Source organism: Amphiura filiformis, chromosome 9 (assembly GCF_039555335.1).
Source record: "Amphiura filiformis chromosome 9, Afil_fr2py, whole genome shotgun sequence".
NCBI classification, from domain to species: domain Eukaryota; kingdom Metazoa; phylum Echinodermata; class Ophiuroidea; order Amphilepidida; family Amphiuridae; genus Amphiura; species Amphiura filiformis.
The window spans coordinates 67,920,083-67,941,469 of record NC_092636.1 but is presented as its reverse complement, the minus strand read 5'-3'; the positions used below and the strand labels follow the sequence as shown (position 1 = coordinate 67,941,469).

At 36.7% G+C, this 21,387-nt stretch overlaps 1 protein-coding gene across 1 annotated transcript; it reads right to left on the bottom strand.

Moving 5' to 3' along the window:
* Positions 1-325: 325 nt before the first annotated feature.
* LOC140161376 (apoptosis-inducing factor 1, mitochondrial-like) lies at positions 326-21,135 on the bottom strand. The gene is made up of 17 exons (XM_072184885.1): positions 21,021-21,135; positions 18,247-18,383; positions 17,209-17,329; positions 15,904-16,034; positions 13,144-13,274; positions 12,566-12,656; positions 11,640-11,724; positions 9,882-9,958; positions 9,101-9,209; positions 8,292-8,336; positions 7,586-7,648; positions 6,836-6,930; positions 6,418-6,558; positions 4,922-5,064; positions 4,129-4,282; positions 3,269-3,424; positions 326-2,120 (listed from the first exon to the last, which is right to left on the bottom strand). Exons 1-17 carry the CDS (start codon positions 21,100-21,102, stop codon positions 2,031-2,033), a joined length of 1,851 nt encoding a protein of 616 aa, XP_072040986.1. The 5' UTR covers positions 21,103-21,135; the 3' UTR covers positions 326-2,030.
* Between the last annotated feature and the right edge of the window lie 252 nt (positions 21,136-21,387).

Below are 21,387 nucleotides of genomic sequence, written 5' to 3'. Positions count from 1 at the left end.
TCACGCATTTCAAAATTGAGGCGTTTGGTATACAACATTGATTAAGGGAGCGGGGAGGGTCATTGAACTATGCAACTGTCTCAGCAATTTTGCACTTGATTGCCAAGTTTAACAAACTTTTGTCAGGTATGGCTCCGACTTAATCAGAATAGTTGAACTTTCCTGATGAAGTCAGAGCCACACCTTCAATCCAGTTGAAATCCACACACCCTATGGGAGACATGACTTTAATCTCCCACACAGGGAGTGTAGATTTCAAAGGGAGTCACCCCATTTGTAATCAACACCCCCTGTGTGGCAGATTAAGGTCATGTCTTCATGTATTTCAACAGGATTACCCCAATCCAACAGTGAACCTGTTGAAGCATTGTTGGTTGTTATGGATTCTCATCGTGAAATCCTCTTTACTCATTTATAGACTTGGTCAACCCATGTCACATTGTACATTAAATTACACTGCAGCACATCACATAAGGGCTTACCGCCCTAAAAAATATGTGCATATGTTCGTTTTGCAGTGCTCAGTTGTCTCAGAGAAATTGTCCAATAATTTTTATTTCCATTTTATATAAACATATATATTGGTAACGGTTCTTTTTACTGAATTTAAATTATATTTCATTATGTGTATAAAAACAAAAGTTTTGAAAGTTTCAAGCATTTCAAGCTTATTTTGATTAAGTTTGAGTTGAAAGAATGGGAAAATTGCATTCCATATTGGATTTTAAAATCTTTGAGACATTTTTGTCCAAATGTTGCAGTGTTGCCTAAAACACAACAGTATAATAATACACATCAGCCAGCTGACTTGTTCTTTATGAATGACTCTACTCGCGGTAAATTATAAATTTTTTCTGCAGAATTACATAATTGATATCAAGGTGGCAACTGAATTCCAACAACCTGAACATCAAGAACTGGTTTTTAGAAGAAAATTAAGCAAGTATAAAAGTCATCAGAAAAGATATACTTGATTACAATGCTATCTATACTCAAGAGAAAGTGTTTTAACCAATTTGTGACACAAGCCATAATGTGCAAGGAATAGATATACAAACTGTATGTAACGTGTGACCAACAATGCCGTAGCAAGCCACTGACCACGCACCATTATAAAACAGACAGTTGCTCCTTGGATAGGCAAAATTCAGTTATTCAGTTATAACAGTTATAGAAACTGGAGAGTGGGTCAAATTAGAGACCATGTGCACTTTTTACCCATCTGCCCACTAATATAGCACATCTTGGTAACACTGTTGTAGATTACGATGCACTCGGTTGATCTCAAACCAAAATTGGTAATAAATTTGACTTTGTGTGAACTACATAAGCACATCAACTGCTTGGACCACAAAAAGTGCAAGTGTTTTTTTTTCAAATCAGTCACTTGTACATTCGACTAGTATGAGCACTATATACAAAGCTAAGAGCATTTGACATTTCTGAAATCTCTAATCAGACTTTACATGCACTGCGATCAGATTTAAATAAGTATCTACATTTCTGAAATGATATCTGTTCCCACATAAATGAGAGGAAAGTTTGAAATTTAATTTTGAGTTATGTCCAGATTCATATTCTCTGGATCATAAGCTTTAAAGTGATACACTTGTCAGGGCTGCTCCCTCAATTCGTTTGTTTTAAATTGAACCATATCTCCTTTTCTTCCTTGGTGACTTTCAGCTCATTTTCAGAACAGGTCTGAAATATCCAGTGCCCATGGCTTTCCTTACACATATTACAATTACAATGCTTATAGTCCAATGTACAATTGACTGATTTGAAAAAGCACATAACATTTTTGTGTACCCAGCAGTCAATATCATTTCCACAGGAATGTGTATCTAAACATGCAAAAAAACAATACAAACCTACAAGAATAGTCTCATAACAATAGCTGCAATTATATCATCATCTTCCTCTCATATGAACTTCAACATATCACAAAAAATACAATATTTGCTCTTAAATTTCTCTATAATAATAAAATTTCTCATCTGATTTAATGTCCTGTGGACGTAAAGTAAGTTTTATGATGCTTGTTCCTCTGGTTTGTAGTGAATGCTGAATAGCTTGGCTAACTCACTGAAGTCATCGTATTCTTTGCCTTCTTTGATAATCTACAAGATAAGAAAACAAACCAAATATGGTAAACAGGTTGGATATGATATCAAAATAGAACAATGTTGTTCTTACATTTTATGCAGTTTCTTGTTCGGCCATGTCCTTCCCCATATTAGCAAACGCAAGGGTTTAATTAGACAATAATAACTGCGCACCATCTATTTTGAGGTCATTGTGTGAAATCGGAGGGTTTTGTTTTGGGCTGAGGTATTTTTCCGAGGGAGCGGTAGCTCCCGAGGAAAAATACCGAGGCCCAAAACAAAACCCGACAATTTCACACAATGACCTCAAAATAGATGGTGCAAAGTTATTATTGTCATTCATTACCGTCAGTATCTAATATTTTGAACAAATCAAAATGGCATTTTATGTTATTTTATGCCATAAAACGCTGTTAAATATAACCAGTTTTAATCATTGTTGTAACCTACCCTACAAAAAAATCAACCAGGCGAATATAACATTCGCGCCGACAACAAGAGCTACCAATGACAGAAGCGCGACGGCATCGCATAGGCGTGCGCGTTGCCATAACGCTGTAGCTTATACACGCACGCGCCACGCAGAAGTCATTGTTGCGCGTCCGGAGTCATTGTGAGTTATTAATGACCTCGCAATTAGTGCGCGGTCAGGCAATCAATTTCTTTTGATTGGATTACAGGCTTCGCGTATATTAATGAGGTTATGAATTAACTATGACTAAAAATAACCGGTCATCTGCAGTTGATCATCCAGCATTTGATGACATCTGTTGTTATTACACGAGGTCAGGAAAACTACACTACAGTCAGTGGTATTTGTTACAGTGATATTTTCTGTTTAAATCACTGCACCACAAATTTGCATCCCAGGAAAAGTTATAATATTAGTTTGACCATAACATTTCTAACTTTTTCTAATACAACAGCTCATGACAATACTCTACCTAGGCACAGATATTAAGAATGTTTTTAGAATTTTAATGTTCTGATCATTTTATCATCACAACTTTCAGCAAATTTAAAGAATCTTAAAAATTGCTATTTTCCAACAAAAATGTCATTTTACCAATGTAATTGACCAGTTATTACACCAGAAGAAACCAATGTAAACATGAAAAAGTCAGAAACTACAGCTGAAATGTTTTAAAAAGACATGCACTTACCTTCCTAGCAATAGGCATTCTGTTGAATATATTCCATGTGAGCACACCTACAACAACTTTGCCTTTAAGGTAGAACACCACGCCTTTACCGTAATCTTCACCTGTGGACGGGTTAGCCAGTTGACCTGTGGAGGCTGGAGTGGATGCTACTGATGTCTGCAAGGAAACAAAGGCACCATCAAACAACTACACACACTGCCTGACGTGATTCCTATCTTGATGATATAATTAGGACATTATTGTCATTAGGATATTGTGTCTTTACTGTGTCTATACTTGTTTTCACCTGAGGCATATTTTACTGGTCCCAGCCACAAATTGTCTGCACTAACCTTATCCCACAGAGCGTATAGCCTATATACACATGTTTAAGGGTAAATTGTTGGCATGCTTGCAGCAAAACCACATAAAAGCATTGATATCACTAGACAACTCAAAGTGAGAGGAAGTATAGCCCCCACACATGCTATTAACATCATGCACCTACTTCTGATGTTAGAAAAGTACAGCATTTTTTTAAGCATTATTCTGTTTTGCCAAATGAAACCTCTCATAATCCATTTGTTCCACCTTAACTAGGAATGAAAGTTAAAATTCCAAATTTGATCAACCATTTCTCACTAAGGCTCTGAATTATTTTTTAAGGACATGTCTATGCTGCATATAACACTCAAATATTATATATTATATATCTGTTAGTGGTATTACCCCCATATTAAATAATTCTTTTGTTGTCCCAATTTTAGCACTTCAGTCATTCAATGCAGAATTACACATCATTCACTTTTACAAACTTTTCACTTATCTGGCAAATTCTTGATCCCATCATGGCCAGATAAAGGAGGTTTTGTTTTTCTTACCTCTGTAGCTTCTGACCTGAGACCTTCTCCGGAAGCCTCTACTGAAGCCTTGGGTGTATCTTGCTCTGTGGCTAAGGCAAATACTCCTACAGTAGGAAGGGCAGAGTCTACAATACCAATGGCTTCATACCCAACATCGGGACCTAAATCACTCCTGAAGAATGAAAAAAATATTAGTTATAATTGGCCAACGTTCATGTTTTGTATAATCTTATCTTTTTTTATATTTTCACAATTTTAACTCTCTGGTTCACTCTCAAACAAGGCACTTTCTCAGACATGCAGAAAGTGTATGTGCACAATCACAATATGCAAAAAAATAAATATAAAAACTCCAACTACATTAACTGAATAAAACAAAAAATACCTGCAATAATGTGAAGCCAATACAAAACCTTCAATCTCTTTTCTTGTCTAGTACACATAGTATAGATTGACAAAGAAGATACATTAGACCCAGTGCCTGGGGTCAGCCTAGCTAATACTTGAGGTATTGGAATGTGCCAAAAAGTAATCTTTCCCTCAAGATGTTTGAGAAATTAAAACATTCATCCCTCGACCGGGAATTGAGCCAGAACCGCCCGTTTATTAAGCGAATGTTCTTATCACTGCTGAGTTATTGATGCGTTTACCATTTTATACCTCTGTGGTAAGAGTGTCAGCTTAATATAATAAACTGGAGGTCATGGGTTCAATTCCAGCTTGAAGAATGACTTTTCTCATTTCTCAGCCATCTAAAGGGAAAGATTAGCTATAACGCAAAACATAGGTTGTTCACTCTTATTTCACTCACCAGAACATTGATTGATGCCAGTAAGGCTTGCCAGCACCAGTCATATTGGCTCCTGCTAGTCTGCCACTTACAACAGCATGGTCATGATGTTCTACACGACGCCTACCAAGCTTAATGTCATAGAAGCATGCAGCATCTCCAGCCTGAAATGAATAGACCAACCGATACATTTTGATACTATTTTTTTCATCTTTCCGTCTTTTTAATTATGAATTATCTAATTGTCAACATTGAGTCTCAATGCCAACACTATTCATATCTGTACCATGAAAATACTGTGGAACTAATGCAAACATATTATACTTCAATGGACAAGTGACAATTTATATGTTTTTAAAGTCTTTTGACTCAATAGCATCAGCTATGACTTGGACAAACAAGCAGGTTTGAAAATTTTGAAAAAATCTGAAGATTACTTGTAAACATAGTTCCTAAAAATTTCAGCCAAAAAAAACCAGCTGATTTTACATGATTTTAGCAAAATTAAAACAAAAATTCTCCAAAACGCAAATTCTGGGTTGGTCCAGCCTGTAGTACAGGGTTTTTTTTGGTTGCCTAATTGATTCCATATAAACTCATCCCAAAAAGAAAGTATCCAGTTTGATTTTATTCCATAAGTCACAGATGTGGCCTTAAATCAAAACCTACCAAAAGTATGTTACAGATAAATCTATTCCGCACAGTTTGATACCTCATGTGTTCAAATCAATGCAGAATTGATGACACAGTGACCATTTGAATGCAATCACCTCCATTAAAAAAAGTTACAATAATTCCTATTGATTTGGTCCTGCTACTCAATTATGGGCAGCGATAGATCAAGGGCGCATCAGACGTCTCACTGAGAGCATGCACCGCAGCTGTATGGCAGTCATTGATGCAGCAGGAGAAGATGTGAAGAGTGAAGGGCAAAACATTAAGGAAGGAGTAAAGGAGTATCTGTATTGAATAAAACACATGAAGTGAAGTCAAACAGTCTTCATTCGTCTCTGTTATTGTGTACCTTTATGACTAATCTTGAGAAGCAGGAAACCACACCAATAGGAATTACTGCAATTTTTAAAATTGAGGTCGTTGCGTTTAAAAGGTCGCTGTGTCATCAATTCCGCATTGATTTGGACAAATGAGGTATCAAACTGTGTGGAATAAATTTATCTGTAAACATACCTTTGGTAGGTCTTGATTTAAGACCCCATCTTTAACTTATGAACCAAAATCAAACTGGATACTTTCTTTTTGGGATGAGTTTAGAAAGACAAGTCAACCTGAGGTCTGTTAACCTGCAGTACAAAAAGTATACCAATCACTCTTTGCTTGTATGCTACTTGTGAAAATGTAGCATCAGCAGATATGGCGGATCCACTCTGGGACAGAAAGTCACGAAAGGGATCACAGGGATTTATTAATATTTGAATTATGCTATTTTACTCAGAGATGAATCACCTTCAATCATGTATTAAAAAATAAAATAATAAGATAATAACACTATTACTTACCACCCAAACATTTTTCCTAGCTTCTAATTCTGCATTAACTCTGAAGCCTCCGAGTTTATCATCAATTTCTAAGCCAGATTGGCGAGCAAGCTCAACATTAGGTTCCAAACCTACAGCTACTACCAAGTGATCAGCTGATACCTTAATAGGAAAAAAAGAATCAATGATACCATGTTAACTTGGCTAGAAACAGCATATTTTATCAATCAATCTGTAAATCAATACCACAGAAAGCTATGATGACACACTACACAAATTACAGTTGGAACAGATAATAACACTTATTGGCAGTAAATAAACCATGATGAAAACAAAATTTATTGATGTTTTTTAACATACTTTCTATGGACCTGTTTTCTCGCTGCAAAGAAAGTCTTGCTAGAAGTATGGCTGAAACAAATGCGGCTTGTGTACTCACAATTTCTCCATCATTTAGTGTAAGTTTCACTTGATTTGATTCTTTATCAAATGATGCTGCAGTCACAAACTCATCAGGAATCACATCAACACCCTCTGTAAAACAATGTGAAAATCTTTGAGTCACCCTGACAAAACATTGCTTTCAATATGTATGTTTTTGTCATACACAGTAGAATTCCCTCCACTGATCTATCTGTGTATACCATTTTGTTGACACATAACATAATAAGTGCTAAAATATGCTTTAACATATTACTAAAAAATGTAATATTCTTATTGCTACATACCCCTAGAGGCATATTTCTATTTTCTAATATTATTCAAAAGTCAAACTGTATTTGTACATACTTGTAGACAATATTTTCATTACAACACTGTTAAAAAATTCTTTCTGTATTTACAAGATGCATGAAATTAAATCAACATCAAATGTGGCTTCCATTCCTATTCCCAAAAATACCATAGAATTGCAACTACAGGCAGCATATACACCTCTAAATGAGTGTTTTTGAAGAAATAGATGAAAGGTAGACTCCATGATTTTGTCTCTTTCATTAAAAAAACCCCTCATTTAGAGGCATATATATATAAAATTCTACAGCATTTGGGTTTTACATCACAAGATCTCTGTTCGATCTACATACCATTTTTTGGTTCAGAGTTATTGTGAACAATTCTGAAAATTTATCAATTACTTAAATGTTACAAAGCTATTTCACAGCAGTGTGCATTCAATCCAACAACTTACCACTTCTGACTTTATTTGTGGTCCATTTACTGAGGTATTCAGGTAGGACGCGCCCCATATTACCTGTAAAACAAGTCATCCAAATAAAACATTTACTGTGTCTTCTTCAAATGATATCATGTATTTCTATTACCAAGGTAACTTTGTGAATTAACACCAGTCACAGCCAAACTGATTTTTTGATACCTCAATGAATAATCAAGTTGTGGTATACACAAAATATTAAAGTATCAACAAGAGTTAGGGGCCCATTAATATAATGGGAGACATAAACAATTCCATTAATATTTGGCCATTGTATTTCATCACAATAATAACAACAACTGTGATGTAACATTCTTGAAAATGTGATTTTCCTACTTTTTTCTATCCTGCACCCGTCATGCTGATCAGCCAGGCATTAATGTTATTTAGGACCGGCTCTCGTCCATATACACAGGTCTGCAGCCATATGCATGAACATATGAATAAGAGCTTTTTGGAATAACAAGAAACAGCTCTACCCATAGATAACACCACTAACAGACTTCCTGACCTGTGTTTAGTAGTTGTCGCAATTTAAGAATCTGGCACGTCACTCTTGTTATATATCCTCTGATTATTTTGAGCACTGTGCATACTCATGGAATAAAGCATATTTTGTGGGTGGCGTACCTAAATTGTAAAACCTAGCCTAACTGACTGTCAAATAATGAAATGTTCATACCTGATTCTGGGAATACTTGTTTGACAGTCATTCCTGTCTCTTTTCCTGCAAGACACAAACAAAGAAACTTTTAGAGATTTCTTGAAACAAGAGTACAATTTAACCTGTACTTAATCATGACATATCATGACACAATAACAGACTGGCAAACAATATCCACTTTCAATTCATTCTTTGAATTTGGGACTTGGTAAACAGTCCGGTTGGACTGCAGTAATAATAGTAATTGCATACCTCAAATCTGTATCTGTGGACAATGCTGAATGGTTATAGACCCTTTGTACAGCCATCTCAAAGTGAGGTTCTACTTGCAAAGTGTGTGTTGGGTTATGTTTGCTATGTCTTTCATTTGATACATGCTCTAATTAACATCTACTCTTTGTAAAAGCATTCTGGTGCACTGTGTTAATGCGTTCAAGAAAAGGGCAAAAAAAGTTTGCATGGAGAACCTCAATTTGATAGCAAGATGACGGGTTTATCCTTAGTGTAAGAGAACACGAAATACTAATAAGATTAGAGTTAGGGTTAGGAATTAGGGTTAGGGTAGGATTAGGGTTAGGGTTAGGATTAGAGTTGGGATTTGTTTGGTATTCTCTTACACAAAGGATACACCAGATGACAGATCCATGCAAAGTGTCAACAGATCCTCTTACTTTCTCTTTGGCCCCTTTCTTTTATAGCAAATCATCAACACCTTGTGATTTATTTTTAATAGGATCTATCTGAAGATACAATGAGGATAAAGTTACAGTACGGATATATGGAAGAGTGAAAAGAGTAATTCTGGTGCCAATTTGTCATATCCATACCTCTTTTGCCTAGTGCACAGGCAAGTTCACTACCCAGGAAGCCACCACCAACCACAGCTACTGCCTTAGCATTACGAGTTGTTTCATCTAGAGCCTTAAAATCAGCCGTCTAAAAACAAAAGAATTAATGAAGATTTCTTGTTTTATCAACATATTTGTTCAACCTGTAATTGAACAGATCTATTACCACTTCCTCCTCACCTTAAGCCAGCCCAACAACCTGGTTTCATACTTTCTAGCTGCTTGCCGCTTAATTGCTACTATGTCAATGATTTTGCTTTACTGTGCAGTTGCACCAGATATGCTAGCGGTGACCAGCAGCAAGCCGATATATCGACCACTCCACCGCCTTGCCTGAAGTGGCAGATTCCTATAAGTTGTCATCTCGGGAGCAGTGTATGTGAACAGGATACAAATTTTGACAAAGCGGTGCTGATCCGCAACATTGGCTTTCATCGTGCAAGCAGCATGATGAAAAGTTATGCCGGCATAATAATGACATTCATATAAACCACAGCTTAACCCCAATTTCAAGTCTATTGCCACTCTCTTCTCTCACATTATTTACAACCTTACAACCTTAACCATGGCATTCCTATGACCCTCAGCATAACCCCAATTCTAACATTTGAATGATAACTCTGAATGCTACAACCCTATCAGTGACAATGGATAAACAGAGTGGTAGCATTAAATTAAATGAAGTCATTCTGCTCACAAATTCATTTTACCACAGAAAAATGATGATGGGCTTTTCTACTTATAGATCCATGTAACTTACCGTTCTGAAGAGAGTGGTTCTACTCGCTACTTCTTCACCTGCTTTGACTATTGACGGTAGATTTCTAGGAACTCCACCTGAAAGAAAAAATTGAGGGAAAAATATTAGCATCAAGAAAGCTGAGAGGAATGAAAGTAGAACTGTATTTTCAAATGCTGCTTACTGGATTGGTTATCATATTTTAGAAGGAGTGAACGTTCTTAGTCATCCATTAGTTGTAAACCTAATTTTGGAAATAAATCTAATACAGGAACTTCCTTTTTGTTACATTGCATCTGGAACCACCAGACTTCATCAGGCAACTGACCCACTGGACTGGTCATGTGGTAGACCAGGGCCATCAAGACAATACCTAGCCATCTATCACATGACCAGGCCAGCGGGTCAGTTGCCTGATGAAGTCTCCAGATACAACCTAGCAAAAATGCGCAAAGTAAGCTCCAGTATTAAGATTTATTTCCAAAATTCTGTATTTTAGAATGATTGTATTAAAAATTATTATCATTCACATTTACAGAATGCAGAATTTGATATAGTTTAAACAAGACGTGAAAGACAAAATTAGAGTATTATTTTAGTGAAATTGGCCAAGAAGGGCCTTGGGACATGTACATCATACATAAAGGGTTCACAAGTTCTAAAGTCCCCCCCCTATGACTATTTAGTTGAAATTGAAAAGATGTTGACAAAATTACAAAAAATTATAACAGTTTTTGGTAGCTTAATTTGTTCACACACCTGATTCAATATATAATGTCACAAATCATTGCGTTTGATCACATAGGTTTATTATGTAAGAAGAGATGCAAGTTTGAAAGTTGAATTTTTGTCTATACAACTCTCACAAACCATGCAGAATATTCTAAACTGAAGATTAAATTCTGCATGCAGTGTGAGAGTTAAATGGACCTATACTGGGAATTTCAACATAGTGTGACAATCGTGTACAGTTGTTGAAAGCTGTGTTCATTCAATTGAAAAACATAACAATGTCTGACATTGCAAATCAGGCCAGCTGTGTAAAAGAAAATAGGATACCAATATATGATATAATTTTTCAATTTCATAAAAACTTTTTGATTCAAAAAGTCTTTGGAGGACTTGTGAACCCTGTAGTTCAATGTGATCTCAAAGATTTGAAGTCAAAGATACATACATACACACATGTAAGTCTAAATTTCATGGTGCATTATTAAATGAAGTTTGTCCATCTAATAATTTAGGTCATGAAATACTCAAATATTGTGGCATATGTAGCCACATTTTTAAATTCCTTCCAAGATGGTCCATGCACAAGTAATTATGTCTGTGTGAAAAAATGAAAAGGGTGGTAACCTCCACTTTCTGAACAAGCACAACATTGTGGTAAACGCAAATGACATTTCCATGGTAAGCTGCTTATTTTCATGATAACTAAATGGCTGGCCAATAAGTGTCAATGTGATCTACTGCTCCATACGTATTTAGGGATTTTACAGTTCGATCAGCTCGTAATAGGCGGGAAATGTTAGGTTTTAACCACTACGCCGAAAAGTAGACCCACCATAAGAGAACTATTAGTTGATTTATCTGGTCTATATTTTGTGTGTTAAAGAAAGTAACAAAGTATAGGACTTGAATTAATAATTTGTGATGCTTCTGGCGAGGTGTCACAAGGTAATTCTCAAAATAAAATATTTTGATCTTAATCCGCAATGTTATAAGGCTCGCCGATTATGAGCTGATCAAAGTATAAGAGTACCTTTATTTTGATATTACCTGTTGCAAGAAGGCACTTGTCATAAGCTATTTCCCTGCCGTCATCTAGTACTGCTATCTGCTTATACACACTCAGTTTCACCACCTATTCATCACACAAGCAAGAAAGTTATTTTATGATCAGTAAGAATAGAATACTTCCAGAGGAAGCAGAGTGCCATCAATTGGTCAACAAACAGCATTTTGACAGTGCTGATGGCGGAAAATGTTTTTTCTTAAATATTTGGCCAGTTTTAAATTTCCTTTTGAAGGATAAAATACAGTCATTCTGACCAGACCCATAGCTAGCCAGGGGATGTAGGGTGAACACCAGCCCTCATGCCGATCTGCCTTTTTTCTGTAAATTGCATTGAAAATCAGCCCATTTTTGAAGGGAAATTTCACAGAAGGTAATCAGTAAAAACATTCACTTATTAGCACCCCCCAATCAAGAATTTTCTGATATGGTCTTGTACATATATTAAAGTGTATCATGTTTTGATGCATGATGAGTTATATCGTTGATTTCATTCTGATATTGGCTGTGTATTATAATCTGTGCTACAAAAGTTACTTTGCATTATATTTGTTTGTCTTTGGCAATGCACAGGTGCTTTCAAATGTTTCTTAACAGCTATTCAGAGCACCTAATCATCAGGCACTGATAATGAAGTAACCACTGTGATGATTATCTATAGTAACCAAAGATAAATTTGTTATGCACAATTATCACCAATTAAGGCATTCAAAGTATATACACAGTGGTGACAACAAGTGAAGGCATGGCTTACCCCAGTCTAAAAAGAAATCAGCAAAAATCTTACCCTTTTCAGGTAAATATGTCAAATTTTAGAAACATTTTTGGATCCCCCTGACATTCCCCCTCCCAAAAATATTCCTGGTGCCACCACTGTATAGAAAACAATGTGACTGCATGGATACCTCACCTTGCGTCCAGTTAGAAGTGCTACACCACCATTCTCTCTATCTGCAAGGTCTTCTGGATTGCAGTAGAAGGCATCTGGTTCAAAGAAAATGCTGCCAAGATACAATTAGGATAAGTATTGACTGTGATTCCATTTAATATGTTTCTTTTTAATTTCTTTGAAATAACCATAATAAAACTGTGACACACCAAAGTTGTTGTATAGAAATTAACATTGGCAAAAATAAGAAGTATTAAGCAAATTGGTCATGGATATAACTCAACTTTCAACACGACTTTGGTGTGAGTGGTTCAGATTGTGTTATATTTGTAAACATTTAAATATACATATGTCTGGAAAATTAACTACAACCATAAAACTCCCATTAATATGCAACAAGTCGATCATCTAGTGGCAGAGGGTTATTGCATTTACATATAGCTATACTTGGTGAAGATTGTCTTCAATATAATACCAATGCAGGAATCAGAACTGAATCAGGCCAATTAGTTGGTCATCATGGTCATGTGATCCGACAATGGCAATTACCAATCCTGGGGTGATCGGTTAATCACTAGAGCTTAGGAATATACTTGTACCTTCTTTCTTGTCCATCCCACTGCTTGTATTTCCAGTTTGCAACTGCTTCTTTATCATCACAAAACCACAAGTCTTTGGATAGCGGTGGTCTCTTGTAAGGTGCTTCATCTTCTAATCCAATAACCAATACCTGTATAAAATGAATCACAGTGACAAGTGTTGACTCAATTTTGTATCACACTATGAAACTAAATATTAAATACAAGACAAGTAATAGTATGAATTGAATCTAAAGAGGTAGAACCAAAGAGTACTGACTCCACTATGGAGGGCAAATAGTGTAGCCAGGATTATTTTGCTATGCACCCGGCAAACTTTGATTTAAAGTATGAACTTTTAATTCTCTTCTTCAGCATGAACAGACCTTTGTGTAACACTCACGCTTAACGATGCCAATTATCTTTCCATCTCAGGCTTTAGCTGATAAACGCAGAAGGTACACTATTTGCTCTAAATAAGCAACAGACCAATTGTGGCAAATTTGCCATGTTACATGGGATCATTTTGAGTCGGTACTCTTTGGGCCCAATCTCTTTGAATCATAATATCTGGCCTATTAAGAATCTGGACGAAATGTGTACAAATAATACACATTACCAAATACCTTCCATAGTGTGTATTATGTAGTTCGACTTACATAAGAAAGTAAGTAGACAGGCTTTCACAACAGGATTCCATAACAACTGATTTTATATACTGTAGTTTTCACACATTGACCGGCTGCACCGGTAATGTGATTTCTGACGGTGCACCCGTATATAAAATCAGTTGTTACATAAGAAATATGTTGCAAAGTTTGTATCACATCAAATAATGTTTACAGCACACCATAATGCAAAATTATACAACCTGTTCATAGTAAACAACAAAAGCCAAGTCAAAATCTCTTTGTATTTAGTTAAATATACTATTTTCTTTCTTACAAATAAACAGATGTTTAAATCTACATTACACAGTTGCAAACTGATGCATATGGAAGCATGTCTTACCTTTGCTGTAGCATCATTAGCCCTTATTGCCCTGAGTGCTGCAAATGATGCAGTACCTGCACCAATCAACAGGTATGGTACCTTCTCTGGAAACACTGCAGCAGGTGTTGTGTCTTACCTTTGCTGTAGCATCATTAGCCCTTATTGCCCTGAGTGCTGCAAATGATGCAGTACCGGCACCAATCAACAGGTATGGTACCTTCTCTGGAAACACTGCAGCAGGTGCTGTGTCTTACCTTTGCTGTAGCATCATTAGCCCTTATTGCCCTGAGTGATGCAAATGATGCAGTACCTGCACCAATCAACAGGTATGGTACCTTCTCTGGAAACACTGCAGCAGGTGCTGTGTCTTACCTTTGCTGTAGCATCATTAGCCCTTATTGCTCTGAGTGCTGCAAATGATGCAGTACCAGCACCAATCAACAGGTATGGTACCTTCTCTGGAAACACTGCAGCAGGTGCTGTGTCTTACCTTTGCTGTAGCATCATTAGCCCTTATTGCCCTGAGTGCTGCAAATGATGCAGTACCAGCACCAATCAACAGGTATGGTACCTTCTCTGGAAACACTGCAGCAGGTGCTGTGTCTTACCTTTGCTGTAGCATCATTAGCCCTTATTGCCCTGAGTGCTGCAAATGATGCAGTACCAGCACCAATCAACAGGTATGGTACCTTCTCTGGAAACACTGCAGCAGGTGCTGTGTCTTACCTTTGCTGTAGCATCATTAGCCCTTATTGGCCTGAGTGCTGCAAATGATGCAGTACCAGCACCAATCAACAGGTATGGTACCTTCTCTGGAAACACTGCAGCAGGTGTTGTGTTTTACCTTTGCTGTAGCATCATTAGCCCTTATTGCCCTGAGTGCTGCAAATGATGCAGTACCAGCACCAATCAACAGGTATGGTACCTTCTCTGGAAACACTGCAGCAGGTGTTGTGTCTTACCTTTGCTGTAGCATCATTAGCCCTTATTGCCCTGAGTGCTGCAAATGATGCAGTACCGGCACCAATCAACAGGTATGGTACCTTCTCTGGAAACACTGCAGCAGGTGTTGTGTCTTACCTTTGCTGTAGCATCATTAGCCCTTATTGCCCTGAGTGCTGCAAATGATGCAGTACCGGCACCAATCAACAGGTATGGTACCTTCTCTGGGAACACTGCAGCAGGTGCTGTGTCTTACCTTTGCTGTAGCATCATTAGCCCTTATTGCCCTGAGTGCTGCAAATGATGCAGTACCAGCACCAATCAACAGGTATGGTACCTTCTCTGGAAACACTGCAGCAGGTGTTGTGTCTTACCTTTGCTGTAGCATCATTAGCCCTTATTGCCCTGAGTGCTGCAAATGATGCAGTACCAGCACCAATCAACAGGTATGGTACCTTCTCTGGAAACACTGCAGCAGGTGTTGTGTTTTACCTTTGCTGTAGCATCATTAGCCCTTATTGCCCTGAGTGCTGCAAATGATGCAGTACCGGCACCAATCAACAGGTATGGTACCTTCTCTGGAAACACTGCAGCAGGTGTTGTGTCTTACCTTTGCTGTAGCATCATTAGCCCTTATTGCCCTGAGTGCTGCAAATGATGCAGTACCGGCACCAATCAACAGGTATGGTACCTTCTCTGGAAACACTGCAGCAGGTGTTGTGTTTTACCTTTGCTGTAGCATCATTAGCCCTTATTGCTCTGAGTGCTGCAAATGATGCAGTACCGGCACCAATCAACAGGTATGGTACCTTCTCTGGGAACACTGCAGCAGGTGCTGTGTCTTACCTTTGCTGTAGCATCATTAGCCCTTATTGCTCTGAGTGCTGCAAATGATGCAGTACCAGCACCAATCAACAGGTATGGTACCTTCTCTGGAAACACTGCAGCAGGTGCTGTGGTTTCAGTGGTAGCAGCAGCTGCAAATAGTAAGGGAAGGGAATAACATGTATATCAAGCAAATGTTGATATAGTAGAAAAGTAATGCCAATACTTTAATAGCCATGCTTGGCAATCTCATTCAGTCATGACTCTATTTCTCTTGTGATGAGGTCTTTTCAGGGAGTTCCCACATCATAGTCACAGTTGTTCATTTTGCTCACCAGTTAGCTACCCCTTGAATGGAAAGTCCCCAGAAGATGGTAGTAGTTGGTAGATAGTAGGTCACCTCATCTGTTGAACTCCTCCTTTCCTGATTTATACTATACCTTCCTTTGTCTGTAATCTCATAAGCACCTGTTATTCTATCACCACTTATGAACATATTAAGCAGCCAATGAGTAAGTAGGAAGTAGTTCATTCAACTTGAGAAAGCATTTGGGCCTAGTGTAAACTGGTCAGACATTAAATAATGTTAACATTTTAAGATTAAAATCTGGTAACTCTATGTATATTACAGTACAATATTGATGAATTCCTTGCATACTTTATAATGAGGTCTTTCTAATCATTACTTCACTACCAGGGGTTAGGGTCTTAGGGCATTGAAATGCACATGTACTAACAGTAAGACATGACATGATGTAACAACTGTACAGATCTTGACAATTTCACTAGCCCATTGGGTCAGTCCCCTAGATATCAATGCATGCAACCCCTTGGTAGTTTCTGTTCCCTTGCTTGTGTTATAAATATACAATGTATTTCAATGGTATCAAAATTCTAAATTTATACATATCAAATACACTAAGCCAAAAAAGAAATTTTTTCACAAGGTCATATCTTAAAATCCTGTGCATCAAAATGAACAAAAAGTACACAAGGATTACTTTAATACTCTACTCTAACCACATGTCAGTAACCAAGCAGTTGTGCAACTGACACAAAAGCAAAATGCACTGACATTGAACAGATTCCTGGACAACATTCACAGCCCAATGATTGGCACCCATCACAAGAAATATGCGAGAATGCATATAAGATCCTTACACAGATGACAATTTCCAAACAGTAAGTGGAATAGTGTGGAACAGGATTTTAAGATAGACCTTGTGTAAAATTATAAGTTTCTTTTTTTGGCTTAGTGTATTTGATCATTACAGGATGGTGGGCAGCCAATTATACTCAGCTGTAGGACAGCCATACTCTTCCTACCTGTGTCAGTCTCATCTTTTCCAGAACTTGCTTCCTCTGTGGCAGGTGTGGCAGCAGGTGCATCTTCTGCTTCTTCCTTTGGCTTGGGTTTGATTTGCAAGCTTTGCATTGATCTATAGGCCTGGTTTTAGAACAGGAGACATAATATGTTATAAGTGCTAACATTGTTTTGATTACAACTACTTGTGTATGCAGTTATGCATGCATGATGCATCAGCTATCGCACATGAAAAAAACTCCTCACACTAATTAATTGACTAATATGGTGATTGCACGAAAGGTCATTAGTTCAAATCTTCCTCCAGAAGACATGCAAATGCATGGAGTACAAAAGAATCAATACCACTTTAACAGGTGATTGGTATTGTACTCCATGGATTTGCATGTCTTCTGGAGGATGGTTGGAACTAATGACCTTCCATGCAACTGACCTATACTAGCAAATATGAAATGGTCAAATGTCTTGAGTCACAATACAATATTGACTGTACCTGTTTACACTACATGTATATACCAGTTCTTCAGATACTGAGATCAATAAGAATTGGTCATGATCAAAATTAAATACTGATGCAGAGTTAACAAGGTCAATCCAGGATATATTACACCACCCTGCAAAACTGTTTGCTCACATTCCCGTTCCTACCTATGTTCCCGTAAAATGATTTTACATTCTGGTTCTTAAAAACTTGTTCAAATTAAGACCATAAATATTATTCACAAATTGCTGATAGTTTTGGATTCAAAAGCATTTTTGTAGCTTGGATCCTCATCTGACCCAGCCGCTAACAAGGACTGCCAACTATCCCTCAAATGCTTGCAAAATTTATAGATACGATGGATAAACACATGGACATGTCTATGGAAGTACATTTACCAAAATTTGACCCACCTGCAAATGTGAACAAAACATGGCTTTTCAGTATCATGATTTACAAACGACTTCTATGATACCCTTGAAATTATATATTACCGGTACATATACTGTGTCAAAATAGACCTTGCTATAAATAGAATATGATGTGACAAACAACTTACAAAAAAAGCAGCTCCGGTAACTGCAACAATGCTGAAACCAAGCAAATATCCCCCTTCATTGGGGTTACGACCAGATCCTTGGCTCGCGCATCTTCTTGGTTGAGTGGGAAACCTGCTGCGACTTTTCACACAAGGTGCTGATGGTGAAAAAGAGTTCAAATTAGTCCCCTAAATTTTCGACTTGATAATTGAATACATGTACCGTAGCTTAGAGGAGAAGGGACCAACTCCATTTAAAAAATGAGTTAGACCCAGTATTTTATTGCCAATTCATTCACTCTCTCAATAGTCTTGCAAGTACATTTAATCATGGTTTTCATGGAAGAAAGGCCCAACTCCATGAAATATGCTTTTCACTACAATAACTTTATATTAGTATTACCGGTACATGCTTCTAATTAATAGATTTCTGTAGCTCAGGCTTCCTCAAATAGATTTGTTGAAGCGCCACATGAAATAAAAGAAAACTGTAAAGTGCCACTCAATGGCTGCCATCGCGGTGATTTAGCACCACCGGGTGGAGTCAGAGGGGTGTTCCCCCTTTGAAGCTATCGATTTTTTGAAATTTGAGGTGCAATGACGTCATTTGGTGCAACATTTTGTACTATTTTAGCCTGTCTTTACAAGGATAACATGGGAATCGCATTGTTTAATGTTGAAATGTAGAATATTGGAGATAAAGGGTTTGATTTGATTTGATTTTTTTAAATTCATTTTTTTTTAAATCTAAACGGCGTCGCGCGCCACTTGGGAAGCCACGGCGCACCACAAGTGGCGTGCGCGCCGCTATTTGCGGACCCCTGCTGTAGCTATTTATAACACACCTATTTTTTTTACAGGACTAGCACTTGTACTTAAAGTTGTAGTATATTAGGCCAAGTAAAATAAAAAACATGTTTCACGTCCGGGTTTTTGAAAAAAAGGAGGAAGAGGGGGCTTTTTATTTTTTATTTTTTATCGCAAAATCGGTGTAAATACCCATAATTAGAGCTGTTTTAGCATATACAATAATGCCTGAAAAAGGAGGAGGCCTCTTTTTATTTGTTGTTCTGAGAGATAGGCCCCCTCAAACTATCCCAAAACCTTATAAAAGTGTTTCTTGTATATTAGCAAGGCTATAGAAAGCATCTCTACTTCCTAGACATATTTTTTGAAAAGTTATAACTGAATTTCAAAAAATAAAAATAAAATTGAAGAAACCTCAAAAAGGAAGCGGGAGGGGCGTGAAACATGTTTTATTTTTTATTTGGCCTTATTAGTGGAAGAAGGGCCCAACTCCGGCTCATATTAAGACCTGCACCGGTCAGTGGCATATAGCCAGGATTTATTTGGGAGGGGGCTGAAAAAAAAAAAAAAAAAGATACAGACTAACATTTACATTTATACAATACGGTATTTAACAATATCATGACATGATATTTTCATGGGTTTTTTTTTCGAAATAGAAACTTCGTCAAATAAAATGTTTTAAGCTTCCCTCATTATCGCCATTATCGATTATCGCAATATATTTTGCCGGGATATGTTGTGAAAAGTGGCGATGATGAACAACCCCGACCGAGAACAAACCGTTCAAACCCAAGGGAACGTCCTTTATTATTATAATACTAGTTCTTTGTTATTATTCTGTTATTGTTTACCTAATCCTCTTACGCCGTCTTGGCAATGGATGCCTGGATGTTTATGATGGGTTTTGATCGATTGGCTGTCACTCAATTAATATTTAGTTATAATATATTTAGTTATAATTGTTTACAGTTATTTTACAATTTTCAGTGGAGAAATAAGTTTGATAATATTATTAAAAATAACACGATATAAACACGATGAATGTTGTTGTTTTTTGTTTTGTTTTTTGTAATCAATATTATTTTTAAATATTATATTACTACTATTTATTATTATTTATTTATATTATCTATTATTGTTATTTTTATTTATTACTATTATATTATTATTATAAATATTAATCATTATTTTATTATCATTATTATTTATTATTATTACTAGACCTAATATTATTATTACTATTTATTATTTAATATCACTATCTTATTTTTTGAATTTAATACAATTAAAAAGTAGGCCTACACTAAATTCATTTCAGATTTTTTCTTTATCTTTTTCTTTTTATAGGCCTTTTCGTTTATTTGTACAGCTAAGTATAATATATTATTTGTTTATGTTCTTATTTTTGTTAATTTCTTCAGGTAACTTTCATTTATTTATCATTCATGAATTAATTTAAATTTATTTAGATGGCACTGTAGGCTAGCATAGTAGCATGATTATTTTATAAGTTTGTCATGATTTATTAAAATGACGACTTTGTTTATTATTTTACATGATAAATCTGTAGTACTAATAATTCCTGTATTTTTTTTTTTTTTTTTTAAATCATAATATCATGATTCATTTTCATTTATAATAAATGTATTTTTATTTATTTTTAAATTTGCTAAAATAATGTCAGCTGACCGTGGCTGGGTGATGGTAGGCCTACTCAAGTACTTGTGGCTTTTGATACCACGGAATAATCGAAGTCAAGTGGTGACTTCCATATAAGGCTGATATATAATGGACGTTCCCTTGGGTTTGAACGGTTTGTGACCGAGAGTCCCACATCCCCCGGCCTGTATCAATGGCATGCAGAACATGCATGCCATTGCACACTGTTGCAAGCATGCATGATGAGTATTAAAGCTTAAAAAATGCAAAGTACACGTCAATATGTATTTTAAACCGTATCAAGAATATGAAGAATACTAACTTACTTTTCCCAAACCTGATGCAGTTTGTTGTCATACATCTTGTTACAGAAGAAAAACTCCTGAAAACTGCCTGACACCGATGCATTTTCAGACCATTCAATTCAGTGCTACAGTAACACACATGTATGCGATCAGAGAAAATAAAGGTAGAGAAGCGACACTCCGTACAATTAACGTGCAGACGGCCTATACCGATGTGAGGACAGAAAATGTGACTCTCCTGCTAGTCTCGGGCGCGGGCCAGACTGTATGCGGTATGAACAAAAACATAATTAACTGGTTGTGTAGGAGACTAGCAGGAGAGTCACATTTTTCTGTCCTCTGCTGTCCTCCGGAGTGTCGCGGTCCTGATGCGATGGGAGGAAAAGTG

What these genes read in the sequence shown, in the direction of transcription:
- LOC140161376 (XM_072184885.1), bottom strand. Translation starts at nt 21,102, where the DNA reads ATGCATCGGTGTCAGGCAGTTTTCAGGAGTTTTTCTTCTGTAACAAGA. An exon ending in CACTTCTAACTGGACGCAAG is followed by an intron (nt 11,725 to 12,565) that starts GTGAGGTATCCA and finishes TGTGATGAATAG; the next exon opens with GTGGTGAAACTGAGTGTGTA. An exon ending in TGGCATCAATCAATGTTCTG is followed by an intron (nt 4,283 to 4,921) that starts GTGAGTGAAATA and finishes TTCATTCTTCAG; the next exon opens with GAGTGATTTAGGTCCCGATG.